The sequence below is a fragment of the Medicago truncatula genome, chromosome 2 (assembly GCF_003473485.1).
Source record: "Medicago truncatula cultivar Jemalong A17 chromosome 2, MtrunA17r5.0-ANR, whole genome shotgun sequence".
Classification (NCBI taxonomy): Eukaryota; Viridiplantae; Streptophyta; class Magnoliopsida; order Fabales; family Fabaceae; genus Medicago; species Medicago truncatula.
In genome coordinates this window covers 45446775-45467231 of record NC_053043.1, presented here as the reverse complement: position 1 = coordinate 45467231, position 20457 = coordinate 45446775, and the positions used below count along the sequence as shown (strand labels likewise).

At 33.1% G+C, this 20457-nt stretch overlaps 3 protein-coding genes and 1 pseudogene across 3 annotated transcripts; 3 read left to right on the top strand and 1 right to left on the bottom strand.

Annotated features, from left to right (window-relative positions):
* Positions 1-1120: 1120 nt before the first annotated feature.
* Positions 1121-5497, top strand: LOC25487781 (bifunctional riboflavin kinase/FMN phosphatase). Its single transcript, XM_013609785.3, has 10 exons — positions 1121-1470; positions 1547-1736; positions 2363-2493; positions 2744-2813; positions 3594-3659; positions 3769-3920; positions 4011-4088; positions 4455-4588; positions 4773-4865; positions 5212-5497. Exons 1-10 carry the CDS (start codon positions 1395-1397, stop codon positions 5311-5313), a joined length of 1092 nt encoding a protein of 363 aa, XP_013465239.1. The 5' UTR covers positions 1121-1394; the 3' UTR covers positions 5314-5497.
* A 1499-nt stretch (positions 5498-6996) lies between these two features.
* LOC25487780 (uncharacterized) lies at positions 6997-7738 on the top strand. Its single transcript, XM_013609784.3, has one exon. It carries the CDS (start codon positions 7166-7168, stop codon positions 7574-7576), a length of 411 nt encoding a protein of 136 aa, XP_013465238.1. The 5' UTR covers positions 6997-7165; the 3' UTR covers positions 7577-7738.
* Positions 7739-9406: 1668 nt separating this feature from the next.
* Positions 9407-9763, top strand: LOC25487779 (uncharacterized). The gene has a single exon (XM_013609783.2). It carries the CDS (start codon positions 9407-9409, stop codon positions 9761-9763), a length of 357 nt encoding a protein of 118 aa, XP_013465237.2.
* Positions 9764-10338: 575 nt separating this feature from the next.
* LOC25487778 (ketol-acid reductoisomerase, chloroplastic-like) lies at positions 10339-14759 on the bottom strand (annotated as a pseudogene).
* Between the last annotated feature and the right edge of the window lie 5698 nt (positions 14760-20457).

Here is a 20457-nt window from a genome sequence, read left to right as displayed (position 1 = left end):
CCTTATGCACCGTGCATAAATCCCAACATAATTGCTTCCTACACCCCCAAAGCGAGCCAAAACTATTTTTGTTCAAAATAAAAGAAATCTGATGGTTGTGATGTGTTTATGCACGGTGCATAAGGAAATAACTTATGCACCATAACTTTTGCCGAAATAAGTGGCCTGAATGCGGAGTATTTCACGTAATAATAATTGTGAAAGTACTTTTGAAAAAAGTTTAAATAACAAATAAATGCGCAAACTAGTTTTATAGTTAGAATAAGATGATTTTCATGACCATTATTCATACATACAAATCAACTGTTTTTGAAAGTGAAGGGAGAGGTTGTTTGGTATTTGTTTTCAATGACAGAAGAGTGACGGGGATGAGTTTCAATAAAAGTGATAAATGGTTCAAAGTTGCGTGATTGATGCCTTTGTACGAGCTGAAGTTTTGCGAAATTATTTTAACACGTAAATGAATTTGTTCTCATTTTGTTTTACCTACATGCACATGTATACAAAAGGAATATTTCTATCATAGGTTTTTAAATTGCATTATTGAGATTGACACTGCATTTTAAATTTAAAATATTGTAAGTCAATGAAAATATGGCAATTAGCACATTCTAATTTTTCTTTAAGTTAAAATATTGTAAGTCAATGAAAATATTGCAATTAACACGTTTTAATTTTTTTTTTGAAGGAACAGATTATCTAACTTGATTTTTTTTGGTAGCCAAGTAGTTGGCCCCCCTATATATAATGCAATATTCTTACAATGAGAATACACTCATCCTAATCACTTCAGAATAAAAAAAATTAAGGGAGAGTTTACTTTTTTTTTTTAAATTACAAGTTATATAACATGTTTATCTAAAATAAAGTTAGTGTGATTGAAGTATTACATGATCGATTATTATGTTATTATTTTAATTTTTTTAAAAATATTTCATAATGTGCGTAATTTAAAAACTGTAAGTCCTCCCCTTGCAAACTCTCCATTCAAACATATCCTAAATGATAATGTTGATACGGAAGAGGTTGGATTCGAACTTAAAATTCTCTAAAAAAAAAAAAAAAGTTTTACTAGTATCATTTTTAATGATTATTTATGTGAGTCACGAGTGGGTAACATGAAGGCACGAGCGGCATGAGGTAATTTTGAGAAAACATTATTGTGGTGTGATGTGTGGAATGTAATTCCGTGAAGAATAAAGCCTCAAACTCTTGTATTCGATGGAATATCCACAAGAACATGCTGCTTTGTGACGCTAATCAAACTAACGATCACAGAGAATTTATGCTTTATGTCATGTCATAGAGATCACATAGACATAGATTACATATTATTTTTCTAACATTGGAGGGCAACAATTTCTTTTACTATATCAAAAACCTTTGGTGCTACCATGAGCTGCTTTTGCAAAAATGACGCCAATATTGTGGCTGTTATTTTTGACTTAGATGGCACACTTTTGGATACTGGTATATTAATTATTTCATTTCGTTGTCTCTATGAAATTTTGTTTTTTGGTTTTTTCTGAATATTGCATCTGTGCAGAAAGGGCTACAAGGGGTGTATTGAGTGAGTTTTTGGGAAAGTATGGAAAGGAACTTAATAGAGAAAGGGAAGAAAACAAGAGGCTAGGGTTGACACAGAAGGAATCAACAGCTTTTATTGTTAGGGACTATCAACTTCCATTAACACCTGATCAATTTATCAAAGAAATCAATCCTCTCTATATTGAAAGGTAACACTTCGTACTTTTGCTTGAATATTTTAAAACAAGCGGAGCATAATGAAATAGAACACAGATTCATTCCATTGTTTGGTTAATTTACTACGTAACACACCAAAGTTTCAATTCCATTATTTGGAAAGTGAACTTAATGGAATTGATTATAACATTTTGAGTAGATAACCACTTGAAAACTCACATGCACACAAGTGGGAGATCCCCGATTTGAACCCTAGACTAACAATTTTGACATTTGTCAATTGAGGTCCATAGAAAACTGGTTGAGGAAATCAAAAGTAGTAGTTTTACACCTCTTTCCAGCATAGTACTTCTATTTTTGTTTTCTAAACCAATGTCCTAAGGGCACGCTTTATCATTTCCCTAAATATATAGTCATGGATGATTTGAATGCAACATAATAATAACTGCAACATAAAGCTATAGGAGTTGAAACTGATATGAGATCATATCAGGTATGTAATTGAAGATTAAACATGGTTCAAAACTGCTTTTGTAATACACACAACACTACATTGTTAGTTTGCTAAAAAATATGTTAACTAAAGTCAAGAAATCTTATTTAAATTGTTATCACATTCACTCAAAGATTCTCCTTTTCAATTCACAAATTGGTTTAGGTGGAGAGATGCCAAAGCATTGCCTGGTGCTAATCGAATTATCAAACATCTCGCGAAAAATGGTGTGCCAATGGCTCTTGCTTCAAACTCCTCGACAGAATACATATATGCAAAAATTTCTCATCATAAAGGTATTTTCCTGTTGGCTACCTATTTCAAGGAGAATGACAGATCAAATTTTTACTCTGAAAAGTAAATTATATGTAGCTGCACAAATATCATTTTAACTAAGTTTACGTTATGTGGTTTTCAACTTAATGTTTTGTACCAATTAATTGATTAGGCTAATTTCAGCTTAAGATTAATAAGCTGAAACTACTTGACATGTAGTTTCCTACTTAAAATTTTATATTTGATGCTTAATAAAACTGGATTTTGTAGGTTGGAAAGAAAGCTTCTCGGTAATTCTAGGAAACGACCAGGTTAAATTTGGGAAGCCTGCTCCAGATTTGTAAGATTATCTGCTATAAGTAATGTCCATGATTACACTTATAAATGGAGTTTTAAACTTTAACCTTTTTAATATCTCGTAGGAAACTATATGAAACTTTTAATTACATCTATTGGCAATGAGTATCTGTAAGATACCATCCTTTTTACAGTAGCAAATAAAGTCTCCCCTATTCTGAGAGGGTTTTAAATTGAGGATCACATCACATGACATGATGTAGCTGCAATATTACGACTGCGGTACTGTCTGCAATCGCATTCGCCTGAACTTGCACTGTGATTGTAAATCATACAAAAATCTGCATCGAAATGCCACCACGACCACAACCTAGAGGATGCAGCGGCCAAATCAGACTATATTAATACTCACAAATTTCTTGTTTATTTTAAATGATTAAAGATATTTAAAGTGATTGGTAATGATATAGATTTGAAATTTTTGAGAGAAAATAAGAGATAAGTGAATGATAAGATAAGTGATAAATTATATTATACTTGATGATAAAAAATAAAAAAAAATTCACACCACAACGACCACAGTACTCATCGCAAAAACCACGATGGTGGCAATGGCTGTAGTTGCAGTGGCTGCAACTACAATTGCATCCACAGCTGTAATGTAATACCCTCATGAATTAAAACTAAATAAATGGATTACATATCTTTTCCTTACTTTATCTCAGTTATTATTTAGTAGAAATGTCCACTTCTGAGTGAATTTATACATTATACTCTTCCAATTTTATAACAGTTGTAATGTAACTGAGTCTAATTGTTACAGATTCGAAGAAACTGCCAAGAGAATGGGTGTACCTGCAGTTAACTGCCTTGTGATTGAGGATTCCTTGTAAGTCTTCCAGAATGATTCATTTCTTATTGTGCAGCCACTTGGATTTCTTTCATGTAATAATCATATTTGTAACATATAACTTATTTACTGTAATTTGCTTTAACAGGGTTGGTGTCAAGGCAGCTACAGCTGCAAAAACGAAGGTAGTCGCTGTACCGTCTCGAGGCGAATCGGATTGTTGTAAACTGGCAAATATTACTCTTAATTCACTTTTAGAGTTTCAACCTGAACTATGGGGCCTTCCACCTTTTGATGATTGTAATGAACCTATTAGTTCTTAAGTATGTTGATCAATTTCTATAAATAATGTGCTCTCTTATCATGATATTTTCAAATTAATGCTGGCAGGGGTAAATAACACATTGCCTATTGAGCCAATTCATCTGAGTGGTCTGTATTCTACTGGATCTCTCTTTGGAACCACAGGTTTTTGAAACTCCCAACTTTCCCATGTCATTCATAAATTTAGTAGCATGAACAAAAGAATTTAAGCCTTTATTGATTAATTTTAACATATTCAAAGTGGCCGACACAACCTTTGATCAATGTTTTAAATCGAATCAACGAGATCTCTAGGTCATGATGGTTCAGCTGCCTTAAACTGTTCGTACTGGACGAAACTGCGACAGAACCATCAAAATAACTGAACTGTAATAAATTCTGGTTCAAGGTTTAACCGGTTGAACCGTCCTGTTTGGTTTTTAAAACACTGTGTTTGATCTCTTTAAATTTCATTTTTTAAAAGTTTAACATGGTATTATCAATCTGACAAAATTGAATTTCTGAATCTAGAGAATGCAACATTTGCTATTCCTGATCAAGTTGTTGGGATTTACTTTGGTTGGGCCAAAGTTGATTCAGATAGGAAGTTTAAGATATTGGTTAGCATTAATTTGGACTTCTCCAGTGTTACCTACAAAAAAATAGTGAGTACTAGTCAATTATATAACTCAACAATTCCTTCATTTATTCTTTGATGATGCATAATATCTATTGTTAGCAACTAGTGATTAACAAATGAATGGTTGATATTACATGTACATACATAATAAATCTTGAATGTGGTAAATATTAACTAATTAATGCACATTATGGGGACACATTTTGCAGGATGTTTGGCTTATTGATGCAAACACTGACCTTACATCTGAGCAGAAGATGCAAATCTGTCTTGTTGGCTACATAAGATCTTGGGATAACAAGGTAACGGTGATATTTAGATGGAAAGAGTTTAATTTTGATACAATGTCTGTGTAAAAAGTTTTACATTGCCATCAAATTACAACTAATCATGTATATGTAACGTTAGAAGTAATTACGTTGAACATCAATGTTTTTAATGATCTAACAGTTATGATTGATGAACGGTGTAAAAAATCTTTACGCTCACATATGTATGAAGTAAATCATTTAACAAACATGAATGAATGATGTTAGTAACAATGAATTTTATTTTCCTGAAATAAGATCATAAGTTTTGTGGGTTGAAAATGAAACCTATTAGTAGTATCTTATTTGTGGCTCTAACTTAATCTAGCTGCATGAACAGAAACTTGGGTCAATGGAAATGGATAAACTTGAAGAATACAAGTCCATTGCTAGAGCTTCACTAGAAAAGGCTTTGCATGGAGGAGACAATCAAGTGGCCTAATTACAATTAGGAAGATGGAATAATGATGATTTTTTTTTTTGCACCTTTCATTCATAATAAAATGAAATTAATTGTATAAAGTGAAATATCCATGACAATGACATGATTTATTAGGCAATGCCTGCAATAGTTGGTAAAATATTGCCAAAAAATTGATGATTTTGCAATCAATTGTTTTTCATCATCTTGCATATTGGGTGGAAACATATATATATATACATATGAAAATCGGCTGCAATCGCTATACTATCACTTATTTGAGAATTTATCATTTATAGTGAGTTCCTTTAAAAAAAAAAAAAAATCATTTATAGTGAGTTTGGTACACTTTTAAAGACGAAAAAGAAAATATCATGAGGAAGTTTTTAATATGTTATTTGTATAGAACTTGTTGAAGCTCATTAATTACCTGATTTCAACCATTTTGTTTTTTGGTTTTGTAGAAATCAACCACTTATTTTTAAACGGACATCTTAATCAAATGGTCACATGTTCGATCTTGAACTATTTATGGAAAAAATCTAAATGAAAGAATTTTTTTTATTATGCATGTTCAACAAATTCTCCTTTAACTAACAGGTATAAGTCATCGATAAACTTTAATGAATAATTCCAACCTATGTTTAAAAAAAATAGAACTTATTTATGTTTTGCCAAACTCTCTGTAACCAATAGTACTACAATTCCATTTTCAATTCAATTACATAAAGAAACAAAAACAAACTTTTCGATAAGATACACCCCCACCCTTGGTGTGTTCTCCTTAGTTTGCGTTGGTTGTTCACTTCGGTTTTTTTGTCGTCTTAAACATCTCATTGTGTGGTCAGCATTTTCAGAAAGTCACATCCACCTACTACAAATTTTGTGTAACATTAGTCTACTATAATTGGTTTTACGTCTTGATAACATATCTTAAGTAACCTAAAAGTAAAAAAATTGCTTTGAAATTTCGATGAAAAATGTAAGTGATTTTTTAAATAATGGAGTCATATGAGACTCATTGGAAGATCCAAGATCAAATACATGATGCAAAAATGCATAAAAATTAAGAAAAAAAATTATACAATGTAGAGCATTGGAGAGTGGACGAACAATCCCTATTTGAGGGTTAGACGTTGTATTTTTTTTAATTTTTTTACGATTTTCTCATATTTATGAGTTCGTTGTATCTCTTTGTAGATTTGATTAAGATGTTTCATTGTACTAAAATGAACAAACACAACTTTTGATTCAAAAATATGATCATGCATGATTGTGACCCTTAATGAAAGTTTAGTGTCTGCAATTATAAAACACGATTCTTGCACATAAGTAATGACACGAATTTGGTGTGAATTGGATATCCTTTATATGCAACTGCATAGACTAGTCTTATCCAATTTCCATTAATATTTTTAAAAGATCTATATTTTTTTAGTGTGAATTGAGTATTGTACGCAACTACATAGACAAATTTTTTAGTCGAATAAAACGACAAAGCACTAATTTAGTATCATAAACATTTTTATACATCAAATTATGACACCAACATTGTGCTCCAATGTCATTTCATACTATTTTTATTCTTTGAATTATTAAAATGAAATTTATTTAAAAAAAAAATTAAAACCAAACTAGTGGGGCATATGCCACAAATCTACAATAGCTAGATCCATGGTTCATGCCTAGCAAAGCCAAACATGGACGGGACATACAAAGAAATTTACTTCGATCTCTACCAAGCACAAATATTGTCCCTCATTACCTCCATCACCTTAACTAAAATCTATATATATAAACACAAAAAGAAAACCTCTTCAACCAAAGAAAAACACAACAGTTTCTCTTTTAAGATATCATCAACAACATTATCATGGCAGAAAGAGAAGGAGCCGTTGTGAAGAAAGGTAACGACGAAAGTCTAAAAACGGCTCTTTCTCTTCTCCAAGAATTTGAACTACCAGAAGGACTTCTCCCTCTTGCTGATGTTATCGAAATCGGGTACGTGAAAGCAACTGGATTCATCTGGATTGTTCAGAAGAAGAAAGTGGAGCATAAGTTCAATTTGGTAAGCAAGCTTGTGAGCTATGATACTGAGATAACAGGTTACATTTCAAAGAAGAAGATTAAGAAACTTAAAGGCGTGAAAGCTAAGGAACTCATGTTATGGCCACCTGTTAATGAGATTACTGTTGATGAACAACCAACTGGGAAGATTCATTTCAAGAGTCTTGCTGGTATCACTAAGACTTTCCCTGTTGAAGCTTTTGCTGCTGGCCAGTAATCATATCATATTATGAATTAATTAATGTTATGAGAATCTACCAAGCCTATATAGATGTTTGGTATAGAATAAAAGAATAATAGCTTTCTTTCTGTTTTATTTGGTGTAATTGGATTTAATTCATGCTTTATATGCTATAGTAAAGTGATTTGGATTCGAATATTTACTTTTATTATTAGTTTTATTTGTGCACCACACTTCTGCAGGTTAACTATAATCATAGTTTTTTTTTTTTAAGAACTATAATCGTAGTTAAAAGGTGTTGATATATATTTTATGTGAACTAGATTTGCTGCAGTTAGTGACTGTACTGTACCCATTTACGAAATTAACGACCACTAATCGTCCGATTGGGATTGGATAATTCAGATCTCAAACTTGACCGTTTCAATTTTAGAAAATCAAAATTCGTTTGAGATCTAAACCATCTAATCTAAATTGGACGGTCACCGTCTAATTGCATGCGGTCATTGCAGTCAGTGACTACAATTCAAATTCTTCATAATGTAGCCTTTTTCCCTTAGTACGTGATTTGCTTAGGAATATTGTAGTGGTTGAGTTTTCTTTTCTTTTCAATGACAAAAAATTAGGGTGAGAGATGGTGTTCCGATGCAAAACAAGGAAAATATTAGGGTTCAATATTTACATTTACCTCCCTCTTAAGATACTACATGGGTTTGAATCCAGAATCTTCAGATTTAAGGTATGTCTTTTTACCACTAGTCCAAATATATAAGATCCTCAATATTGATTTTATATATACGATGGATTAAATTACACCATAAGTTACACTCTTTTTTATCCATTGATTTTAATCTAACCTTGCGGCCATAATTTTTCATTTTAATGATTGTTTGAGACCCAAATCTCTTACGGCATTACACCCCTCCCTCCCCCTAATTATCTGAATTGACATTGAGTGACTTTACGAAGGAAAAGTTATATTTACTTTATTGTATTTTTGAGTGTTTTGTGAGAGAGAAATGATAGTTAAGATGAGAGAAAATAAAATAGAAAAGAGGTAAAGAGAAAGTTACCTTGACTTTTCCTCCACGAAGTCACTCAATTGTAATCTATAATTACCTCCACTTTGAAAAACCTTATTTTAGACCCTTCACTAAAATTAAACTCTTTTATTTTAATCTAATGTAACGGCCATAATTTTTCATTTAATGGTCATTTGAGACTCAAATCTCTTACGGCGTGAAACTTCCTCCCCCTCTAGTTATGAACAAGAGTTTATTCTACTCTGAAACCGCTATACTATGCATAATTACCTGAATTGGCATTGAGTGACTTTATGAAGGAAAAGTTATGCTGACTTTAACGTATTTTTGAGTGTTTTGTGAGAGAAATGATAGTTAAAGATAAGTGAAAATAATATAGAAAAAGATAAAGAGAAAGTCACCGTGACTTTCCCTCCACGAAGTCACTCAATCATAATCCATAATTACCTCCACTTTAAAAGACCTAATTTTAGACCCTTCTCTGAGTAAACAAATTGACATCCTAAACACAAGGAAACGAGATATTCTTCTCTCTTTTCTGTTAGAAATTTAATCACTAATTTTGGTTTTTCAATTAAAATTAAGAAACCTTCCTTCTGCTCGTTTGTTTTCACCCAGAAACACAATCATTTTCTTAGAAATTGAGGAGGAATAAAATCAAATCAACCACAAAACACAAATCAAATCTTTGCAATATATACATGCACAAATATAAAACCTCCGCAACCAACCAACAAATCCCAAAGAAACAGTCAACAACAACGTTATCATGGCCGAGAAAGAAGGAGCCATTGTGAAGAAAGGACACGACGAATGTCTAAAAATGGCAATTTCTTTACTCAAAGAGTTTGAAATTCCAGAAGGGCTTCTCCCTGTTGCTGATATTATTGAATACGGGTATGTGAAAGCAACCGGTTACTTCTGGGTTTTGCAGAAGAAGAAAGTGGAACATAAATTCAATATGATAAACAAGGTTGTGAGCTATGATATTGAGATAACAGGTTACATTTCAAAGAAGAATATTAAGATGCTTAAAGGTGTTAATGTTAAAGAACTCATGTTACGGCCTCCTATCAATGAGATTATTGTTGATGAAGAACCAACTGGAAAAATTCATTTCAAGAGTTATGGTGGTATCACCAAGACTTTCCCTGTTGAAGCTTTTGCTGTTTGCCAGTAATCATAATTATATGAATTATTTAATGCCATGAGAATCTACCAAGCCTATATAGATTTTTTTTTTGGTACAAAGCCTATATAGATGTTTGGTATATATAAAAAAAAATACAAATAATAGCTTTATTTGGTGTTATTGGATTTAATTCATGTGATAGTGTTAAATAAGGTGCATTGTTGAATTTAAATATCTACTGTTTTGGTTGATTTGTTTTTTTCCAGTATTTATGTGTCAAACAATTGATAGGAAAGTCCAAAATTTATATTATTTTAAAAAATCAAATCAATGTCTTCTTCAGAAATTCATAACCAAATGGGCAACACGCATCGGATCAGATACAACTAAAGGTTTTGCATAATAACCGTCAGAATTACGAATTTAAGATTGTAAATAGACCTTCAACCTCCATAAATTTGGAATTAGATTCTCTACAATTGACCATCTTTTGGTGGCTTTAGGCCTAAACAAGGAGATAGAATGTTGAAAAATGTGGAGGAAAAATATAAAAGAGAAAATAAAAGATGAGAGATAAATAAAAAGGTAGGTCACTTTCCCTCCCTAAAGCTAGAGAATCCATGTCCCTTAAATTTGCATGACATGCTTTATTAACTCGTATCAAATAGGACATCAAGTAACACTCACAGTTCGCATAACACTGTTACAAACTACAGCTACAAAACGATAATACAACTTACACACTAGCACTCGATTGTAAAATGGAAACCAGAAAAAAGGACTAAGCAACTATTCTACAGAGCAAACTGTAAATAATTTGACCGAGTAAAAGCCATAACTGTTTCAAGTTCTAATTGTTGGATTGGCGCAACTCTGGGCGAACAAAGTCTGCATCAGCAGGAACAAAAATGTCTACCGTAGGTCTCAATTCAGCACAAACTTCAATGGCACCATGCACTGGATCTGATATGAAGTTGCTGATTAGGTCCCGGTTAATAGGTGCACCATTGTCCACTGCCACAAAGGTCTGCTGGGTTAGGTTGTAATCAAACCGTGGAGCCCATTTCCTCGAACCCAACCTAGTAGTTGTTGAACAATTGTCAACCATGAAGGAAACACCATGGGCATGCATGAACGGATTCAAAGAATCAACAACCTCAATAAGACTCTCGTTAATGATTTCAGAGTAGGAATGTCCTTTCCTTCTTAGGATCTCAATCTGGAAATTTTGTAATCACAAAAAAATCAATTTTTTGATCAACTCATATCCCTACCAAAAAAAGTTAAATCTCATCCTTCATCAATAGTGGCTGCTTAGTCAATCCCAAATTTGGAAGTGAACAAAAGAAATGTAAAGTCAAGCCCCTAATTTCAAGAGAATCATCTATCGATACCTGGGCCATCATCAGTGCCACAAAGACACCAGCGGTAAAAGGATATAATGGGCCTTGATCTCCTGCTGGTCTAGTAGACCGGACACGCTCGCCAACCTTCCACATGCGGGTCTGGACAATTTTACCCATGGGAAATGCAGGTAGACCTTCTTTCTCCTGAAAACACAAGTACAATTTAAAGTTCATTGCAAAAGCCAGTTAATAATTTACTATACACAGAAAATAAACATGCGCTTACATAAAAATGACGCCCAGCCAGAACAACATTACGAATCTCACTGCCACTGGCTACATCCTCATAGCACTCATACAAAATTTCCATGCAGGGATAAAAAGAAGCACTGTAAGCTTTCTCAAATTCTTTTTTCCCATCTTCAGATAAAGCATTGTATACAGCTAACATGCCCTACCCAAATAAAAAGTTCAAGACATTATGTCAGAGCTCAAGTATATCACTTAAGCATCACACGTTTTAGGGTTTGTTGCAAGGGAGGGTCCATAAGAAAATAATTTATGCTAGATAAGCATGAAAATACAACCTTAGTAGAGATGGTTCTAGATATAACTCCTGTTATACTCTCAACGATGTTTTTATAAGTTAAATCTTTGGCCATTCCACTTTCAGTATATCTCCGAAATAAGGATTCCACAATTCCATGAACAGCACCAAGTAATATGCCTATAAATCACAAAAGCAGTAATTACAAATTAAGTCTTCAATGGCAATAAACAAAACATTGCAGAAAGTTCTTACCTCTCTCCCCAAAGATATCACTTGTATTCTTGCTCCAAGGTAGTGGCAAAAGTGAACGGAGAACCAAGAGCAACAGACCACCCTAAAGCAACATCAGTAGCTCTTCCATCCACATCCTGCACGCAAAATTAGTTACACCAAGCAAAATAAGTTAGTCAATCAACATAGGGGCAGGCAGCCCTCAAAAGAAGTTAAGTATGGAGAGAGGCTGAGGGGGAGCAAATGATATATTACTCGGTGGACTGCAAAACTTGAATTAATTCCTGCCCCATTTATCTCTTTGCCTTGAACATATAGTCTCCTAACAGATGGACCCATACCTTTTGGGCACACAGCAATTACACTAATGTTCTTTGGAAAATCAAGTCCTAAAAACTGTAAATGCCCAAGAAGAAACCCATGGGACAGCCCTAGTATGCTGTTTGGCTTCATGTGGGATAATATCTTTTCATAGTTATCTGCCTGCATGATAAATAAAAATGTTAGAACTTTCTACATTGGAGACTGAAGTGAGACCAAGATTTACTAGAAAGCTGCAAAACCATTGGCAACATGACATATTTTATCACTTGTATTGAAAAAAATTGATTTGAATCATATTTGTCTAAGGCATATCTTTGAAGGTTATTGCAAATGTGTACCACAACACCAACACATATTTCAAATTGACAACTTTTTAAAATTCAAATGACACTCAAATCCTTTGATTAGAATCATGTAAACTGCAAAAAATAAAAAACATGGAATTGTTTTAATAATTTATTGACATATTTGAAACCTTTAATGTTGCACTTGCAATTAGTGTGATAAAATTGAAAATGGTAAAATGCTATATATAGCATATTTTCAACCACTTGTTTGTGGTAACAAGGGAAGCAGCAGAAACAACAAAGTGGCAGGTATTACAAGTGATACCAATGGGTTGTGGAAATGGTCGTGGACGGATGATGGCAATAGTGTTGGTAGAAGCGGTTGTGGCTACATTGATTCCACAAGGAAATAACATCTGGATACATATTATTGTTGTTGCTGGAATTAACCCAGAATCTTTCGAACATATGCGCCAAACAATAAATTTGGGAAAACTTGTGATTTTACCATGTACATAGGTATATCAATAACCACAAAATTGAATTGTTGTTATTAATGCAAAGACCATATAATTATTATCGCATTGTTTGGTATTACACAAATCAATGGCTGAAGGTTTTAGCAACACATAAACAACTAGAGGTGAATCAGAAAATAAGTACAGACTTACAGAACAATATAAGAACAAAACAAAAATAAGTTCAGATAATCTGGGATTTACTAACCTGAGCAGAATCAGAAATCAAAAGCAACGCAAGATCGCTGCCTGAGATAGTTTCCCATATGTCACCTAAAGTCCCATTTTCTTCAGAAAACCCAGCATCTCGAGCTTCAGCAAAGGAACTAGAACCTTTCCTCAATCCAACCTGCATTTTTGTAAACAATGACAAACGTGTTTTAGCATCGTGCCACTAATAAACAAAATTACATCATATATACACATACACTAAAAACAACGGTTCCAGATTCCGGCTATGGAAAAGCACACACATTGACAAACGGTAGACAATCTCAACCGTTAATTTAACATCAGACAGCTCAGATTACACAATAACAGAATCAGATGATTGAGATTGAAAATCGCGTGACACGGATACTTCCGGTATCCTTTTACATACATAAGACAGTGACACTAAACCAACCAACAAAACTAAAATCAAAATTAACACTGCACACCTTAACCACAATATCAGAGTTTGCTTCAGCAAGAGAGTCCCTTAGGTTTTGAGCTTGAGCAGGTCCCTGTTAATTACAATGCCAACTTAACAATCATATCAAAAAAAAAAATACCAACAATAAGTCATAGTATTTTAAAAATTAGGGTTAATGGTGTTTTACCCCCTGTAATATAGGTCATTTTTGGTTTTCCCCTGTAAAATATTTTTTTTGATTTACCCCCTGTAAAATTTTTACAGGGGAGAAAACCAAAAATGACCTATATTACAGGGGGTAAAACACCATTAACCCTAAAAATTAAAACAGGTCCTGTTTGGATAAACAGCTTAATTTGTAGCTTATGTATGAGTTATTTCTATAACAAAATATTAAAAATAAAGTTAAACTGTTTTGGTATAAGTTATAAGCTGTTTACATAAGCCATTTTAAACCTCATGGAAATAAGTTGTTTTCATAAGAAGTTCCAAACAGTCTTCTAGGTGCTTATGCCTTGTAGTATTGATTTAACATAAGCGTTAAGAACAGTGATTGACCTGTGATCCCCAACCGATAACACCAATCTGCTTAATTCCTTTGAAAGCATCTGGTAACAAATGGAACAAATCCCTGCCACCTCTTACTATAAACTGCAATTTTTTTTATCATCCAAACAATAATCAAAACAAGTTCAACATTCACAAACTGAAAAAATGCAAACAAGATTCAAAATAGAGAGAGAACCTCTTCGTGTCCGGCGAGGTTGACTTTTTCCTTTTTAAAAAGCGACGTGTCAAAATCGAGTGAGGCGGGGAGCTTAGTCGCCGGCGGCGCAGATACCATACGCGCGGCGAGGGATGAGGTGATGATGCCAGTTCGACGGTGAAGACTTAGGGTTTTGAAGAGTTTGGAAGAAGAAGAAGAAGAAGATTGGAGTGTGAGGTTGTTGGTGGTGACGAAGGTTTTAGGTTGAAGAATTTGGGAGGTGGAGGAGATAGATGGAAAAATGACGTTGTAGCCGCCATTGTTGGAAGAAGAAGAAAGTAGCTGTTGGGAAATGAGTGAGTGAGTGAGTGTGCTATCGTGCGCTTGGTTAGGTGAAAACGAAACTACTCTCTGTTTTGACTCTGTTTTTGGATTTGGACACTACGCTACTCTCAATTTGATTTTTTATGAGGAAAATAACACACAAAAGAGTAATAAAGAAAATGAAAAATTATTATATTTAGAAGATGACAAAAATGTCTCCGAATAATGATATGGTATCCTCGTGATCTTACCTCAGTTGGTATGGACAATGCATGAAACATGTAAGGTTTGGGGTTCGAACCCCGACCACCATCCAAAAAAAAAGATGTTTGGTCAATATAAGAATATACTAATTTTATATTAACATTAATAATAATGAAAGAAAAAAACCTTGTTTGAACAAAATATAACATGAGGATTAAAAAAAAAATTGGCATGAGCATTCAAATATTTAGCCATAATTTTTTAGTTTGCATAAGAAAAATGAATAAAAAACTATGGTGGATGGGAACCACTAATACCCGCATGGCTAGTGAAGAACATCCATTGAATCAGAAGCTCCCCATTAGATTTATATATCACACTACTCTGATAAAACATTCTTTTTTATGAGTTAAAATTCACATGGATTACAGTAAATTACGTGATTCTCATATAAATTTAGTTGAATTTATGTGAATTTTAACTCATAAAAAAAAATGTCTTGAAAAATACTATATGTTTAAGGGTCTTGAAAAAAAATGGCATGAACATTCAAGAGGTGGTGTAGTTTATTCTCAATTACTCAAGTTCCTTCTTTATTTTTTATCATAAGGTGGTGGATGGTGTTGTTTTGTGTTAAAGGTGGTGTAGGTGATTATTGTCGTTGGTAATTTTAAGAGGCGGTGTGACTAGTTTCTTGAGCTAGATTTGCAATAGGAGTTCATGGGTGAGATGCTTTTGGTGCAATTGTAGTGTTCGGTGGTGGCTAGGAGAAATGTTGTTCAGATCCGCCGTTACGCTCCACCATTGGTTCTCTTTTACTCCGCCGACGAACGCCTCTCCTTGTCACCGGCGGCCGCCTTTCTATGATTTTGGTTGTGTTTTCACTTCAAACCGACGTCGCTGCTCGTGTTTTGTTGTTGGATTTCCTCTTCCTCTAGATCTATATTTGTGTTGCTGTCTGTTTCTTGGTGAGGATGTTTGGCGGCGTAGTGATGCAATGGTGGCGATGTAGTGCTGGTGGAGGTTATTCAGTTGTTGTGGTGGTGGTTGGCGTTGCTTAGGTGAGGATGTAGGTGGTTGTTGTGGGTGATTTTCTTTAGAAGCAACCCCTGTTACACGGGTCCATGTTCGTCGTTACTAGCTCTTGTTTGTGCTTTTTGGGTGGTTTAGGTGTTTACGAAGTTTGGAGGGTGTGTGTCACGTTGTGTTGAGCCTTTTCCTTTTGATTTGTTTATTGTTCAAACTTCGCATGCCATGTCTTTCGTCTTACATATTGTGTGCTGGTTTTCGGTGGGCCAGTTCATTTGGCTTCGAGATCGGGAGTCGGGGTCTAGCTGCAATATTTGTTTGACTTGATTTGGTTTTTCTTTGGTGTACCGGGGGCGAGGGGTGCCCTGCTAATTTGGTACTATAGTCTGGTGGGCCGATCGCTTTTGATTCGAGATCGGGAGTCAGTTCTTTGACTCAAGTTGGTTTTTGGGCTTTGTGTTGTGCTCTTTCGGTGGATCGGAGGTCGCGAGGTTTGTGATAGCTGAATGATCCTTCGGTTAGGTGCTCTTCGAATTGTGACTCAGCTTGGGTGTTGAGGTCTGGGAGTTTTATTTTGAGGGTGTTCTTTGTGGGTGAGTAGTGACGATGGGCGATGGTGGATACTTGTTTACAGTGCTTGTTTTTTTTTTTTTGAGTCTGTTTTAGGTGGGTGATGTGTTTTGGTGGGTTTATCTTCAGGGGTGTTTTCAGGTGGTTATGGTGTACCGTCTATATGCGGCACCATTTGTATCTTGTTTCGTCCATACATTGCGTCTTACGATGATGGCGTTTAATAATATTTGCCGATTAAAAAAAAACATTGTTGCAAGAGAACACAATCTTGAAGGGAACCCGTGAATCACACTACTTTGGTCTCTACTATAAGAAAAAAATTACTTCTTAGGTTCATTCAATAAATGATGTACTATATATTAGGAGCTAGATATACCATTTATTGAATTGATCTAAGACACGAACTTTCTCTTATAATAGAGATTGGAGGGAGTAAAATATATAAACACAACGAAATTTAATTTTTTTTATTTTTCTTCACATCGATGCCACCTAAGTGACGATAATGTCATATGATCCGACGAAACATATATGTGATAATGATCATGTGTATAATTACATTTATATTGAACACAAGGTATAATTTGTGTCACCCTTATATGATTCAATATTTCTTTTCTTAATGTAAATGATACAGTATAAGGGCGAAGGGGTAAACTTTTAGGAAAGTCAATAGTTACCTTTATATCCATTTATGTTCTTTTACCAAACTATAAAGATACAAATGTAACCATCGACTTTCAAAATGTTCCTTATGCGAGTTTGTTTCGAGGATTCTAATGTTATCTCTCAGGGTGTGTTAATTATTGTTTGTGCGACTGGTTTTTAATTACGGTTATGTCGTCATGTTAGAAACAAAAAAAAAAATGACAGGAAAATATATAACAATGTAAACAAGTTCAAATATGCAATATCTATTTCTTAACGTCAATTGATGTAGATACCTTATAGTAATCTTTCTTTGATGATTTGATACACATTTTTTTGCAAAAAACAAAAATCGAACTTTTTTGGTTTTGGATGGAAGAGGTGAGTGAATAGTGCAGTACAAATGAACCATGTCTGATATATGATAAGTTTGGAATGACAATCAATTGCCGTCAAATGTAAAATAGTCAGTTTGAGGTGTTGACACCAAAATAGGGTGCCTAAAGAGCAGTTTTCTTGGATCAAATTAGATTCTAGGGAAATCCAAACCCATTTGTACATCGACATGAATATATAATATTTATCTTTTTTATAAAAAAAAATCGCACATTCAAACAATTATATAGGCTAAATTAAGTTCTAGTGTTATCAACAGAATAATAAAAAAATACTTGTCTTCTTTTGGGAATACATTTCTTTTTGTTTTTTTGTTTTAATTTAAAAAGGACTTGTTAAACTTTACACATAACAAAATATATTTTATAATTAATATGATAATGTAATTTAATTGACCGGCAAAATTGTATGAAACGAAATTTTTCAAAAACGTGGACAATGAAGCAAGTTATCAACCTTGAAATTCTTTTTTGTCTTGGTGGAAAGTTGTGAGGACCACCACTAGAAGAAGGATCAAGATAAGCAAGAAAAAGGATACCTTCGTGCTATTATTATTGTAAAAAATAAAAGTTGTGTTGTGTGAATCTAAGTGGCTTTTATTCAAATAAAACTGCGTTTTGTTTTGTGTCACCATCATTGACGTGGATAATGGATTACTATTCTATTGTCAAAGGAAAATGATTGGGCATAGGGGTAATTAATTTATTAAAAAAGTGATTAGGTGACTCTTTAGCCTAAAGGCTGCCACTCAAAATTGGCTTTTGCCTAACTTAAATAATATATTAGTCATTAAAATTGATATGAAAAACTTAAACACGTTTCCCCACAACTCACTATATATGAATCCAAAAAAAAATAAAAAATACAAGTCTAGTATGAGTTAGAGATGCGGAAAAGACGCAACGTAAATTGTGGTAAGAAAGAAAACCAAGTTAGTCATAAAAAAATAGCCTTAGGTTGGATATGCTTGAATTTTACAAAGTCCCATCGACACAGTGAAGTGATTTTGTCAATAATTACAAAAGATTATTGTGATTTTGTCAATTTCACTCTTAATTTAGACATACATTTAATATAATTTTCGTACACGTTTATCACATTGAATCAGATTAAATCATGATACACTTAATGTAAGTATCAAACAAGCACCATATATGTTTGAACAACGACAAGATTGATGGAAGCATATTCAAATGTAAAGATTATGATAAAACACTACAACAAAATTACAGTGTCATTGTGATTCTACGAAAACTCGTCGTCAATCAAAACACATAAATAGCAAGAATCATACTTACTCTAAATGCTAATGCAAACCTAAAAACATTGAGTTATTAATGGTAAACAGTTAACTTAATTATTTCCGTGAAAGACTTTGGACTCATGCATAATATTCTCTCAAAATGTGCCAAAAAATGAATTTGTCATTATTCAGCATCATAAATGAATCGCCACTCGTGAGGGTTCTTTTCTATATGTATAATTGTGTATGGCCAAATATTGTCCAGTTCAAAAAAGGTTGATTTGGTGATATTAATTACGACAAAATTATTAAACAGTAAATCTTCAGCACTCTGTGCACTCAAGATATTTGTATTGAAGAATGATTTGAGTTTCTGTTTGATGTAGTTCCACCACGTGTTAGTTTACTTAAGGGTAAAGTTTTGGAACAAAGTAAATCAAATCTAAACTAAACATGGACCACTAAATTGAGTAGGACTAATTGATGGACGACCTACTACTAAATTTTGTGACTATTATTTTGAGCATTTCCTTTAACTATTTACCCTATATCTTTGTGTATTTGAAACAATTTCATATAAGGATGGCATTAGTATTTTGCACTATTTAGTATTTTAATGATTACCATTCACACATAAATATATCATAGAAATAATTTTTAACCAGCATTCTATTCAAATTTTACAAGTATGTATCTTTGCCTAGAATGTAAGGATTAATCCACTCATCCGATTAGGACTATAATGTGCGAAAAAGCTCCATCAAATTTTTTAACGTTGTTGCATTCTAAGAATTGTATTCGAAACCAAAATCTTCGATTAAGCTAAAGAGATTTGACCCATTTCATATAAGTGATTTTTTTTAAAGGAAAAAAAAATACTTATATGAAATGGTTCAAATCTCTTTAGCTTAATCTTGAATGTTTATATTTAAATCATACAACAAGAATAATGATTTTTTTTTTTTTTTTTAAGGAAGGAATAGCGGGAAAGAGTATGAAAATTGTCTAAACTATAATGTTTACAAAATATGTATACATCATTTTTTTATCAACCAATCTAATCCAACATAATAATCTGATATAAAAACAGTTGGCTAATATTAATCATATATATTGGCCAGCTACGAACAAACAAACAGTTTATTGACATTATAATTATTATACGACAATGAAATCTCTACTTAGAATAATGGGAAAATAAATCTCTCCTTGGAACATTTCATTTGCAAAAAGTCATAGATATAAAACGTGTATTAAAACTTTCAGCAACAAAATAATGTATAAAAAAGAATTAAAACTGATGAAAATATTAATCAAAGTTTGACTAAAAAGAATAAATTTTGTATTGACAAACAAACAAAGTTTGATTTTGTTTTAAAAACTCTTTGATCAATCAAAGGTTGGTACTATACATAATAAAGAGAGAAAAGCTTTGAGGTTGAGTATGAAAAAGAAAGATTATATTAAAACAGAATTGTTCCCGTGAGCATAACTCAGTTGGCAGGGACATGCATTATTATATACAGGGGCTGGGGTTCGAACTCCAGACATCCCACTTATTCACTTTGAAAAAGGTGAATTCTAGCCACTAGACTACTTGACAAAAAAAAAAAAAAAAAAAAAAACAGAATTTAGATTCATTTTGAATTTTTAACAGACAAATACTTGAGTTATAATGTGTACAAAACTTCTCTTAATTCTAAAAGTTTATGATCGTCTTTGTTGTAAT

Excerpts from the sequence above, each read along its gene's own strand:
- LOC25487781 (XM_013609785.3), top strand. The coding sequence starts at position 1,395 with ATGAGCTGCTTTTGCAAAAATGACGCCAATATTGTGGCTGTTATTTTT. Across the intron at positions 3,660-3,768 it reads CTTGTGATTGAGGATTCCTT|GGTTGGTGTCAAGGCAGCTA; the intron begins GTAAGTCTTCCA and ends TTGCTTTAACAG. Across the intron at positions 4,589-4,772 it reads GTGTTACCTACAAAAAAATA|GATGTTTGGCTTATTGATGC; the intron begins GTGAGTACTAGT and ends CACATTTTGCAG.
- LOC25487780 (XM_013609784.3), top strand. The coding sequence starts at position 7,166 with ATGGCAGAAAGAGAAGGAGCCGTTGTGAAGAAAGGTAACGACGAAAGT.
- LOC25487779 (XM_013609783.2), top strand. The coding sequence starts at position 9,407 with ATGGCAATTTCTTTACTCAAAGAGTTTGAAATTCCAGAAGGGCTTCTC.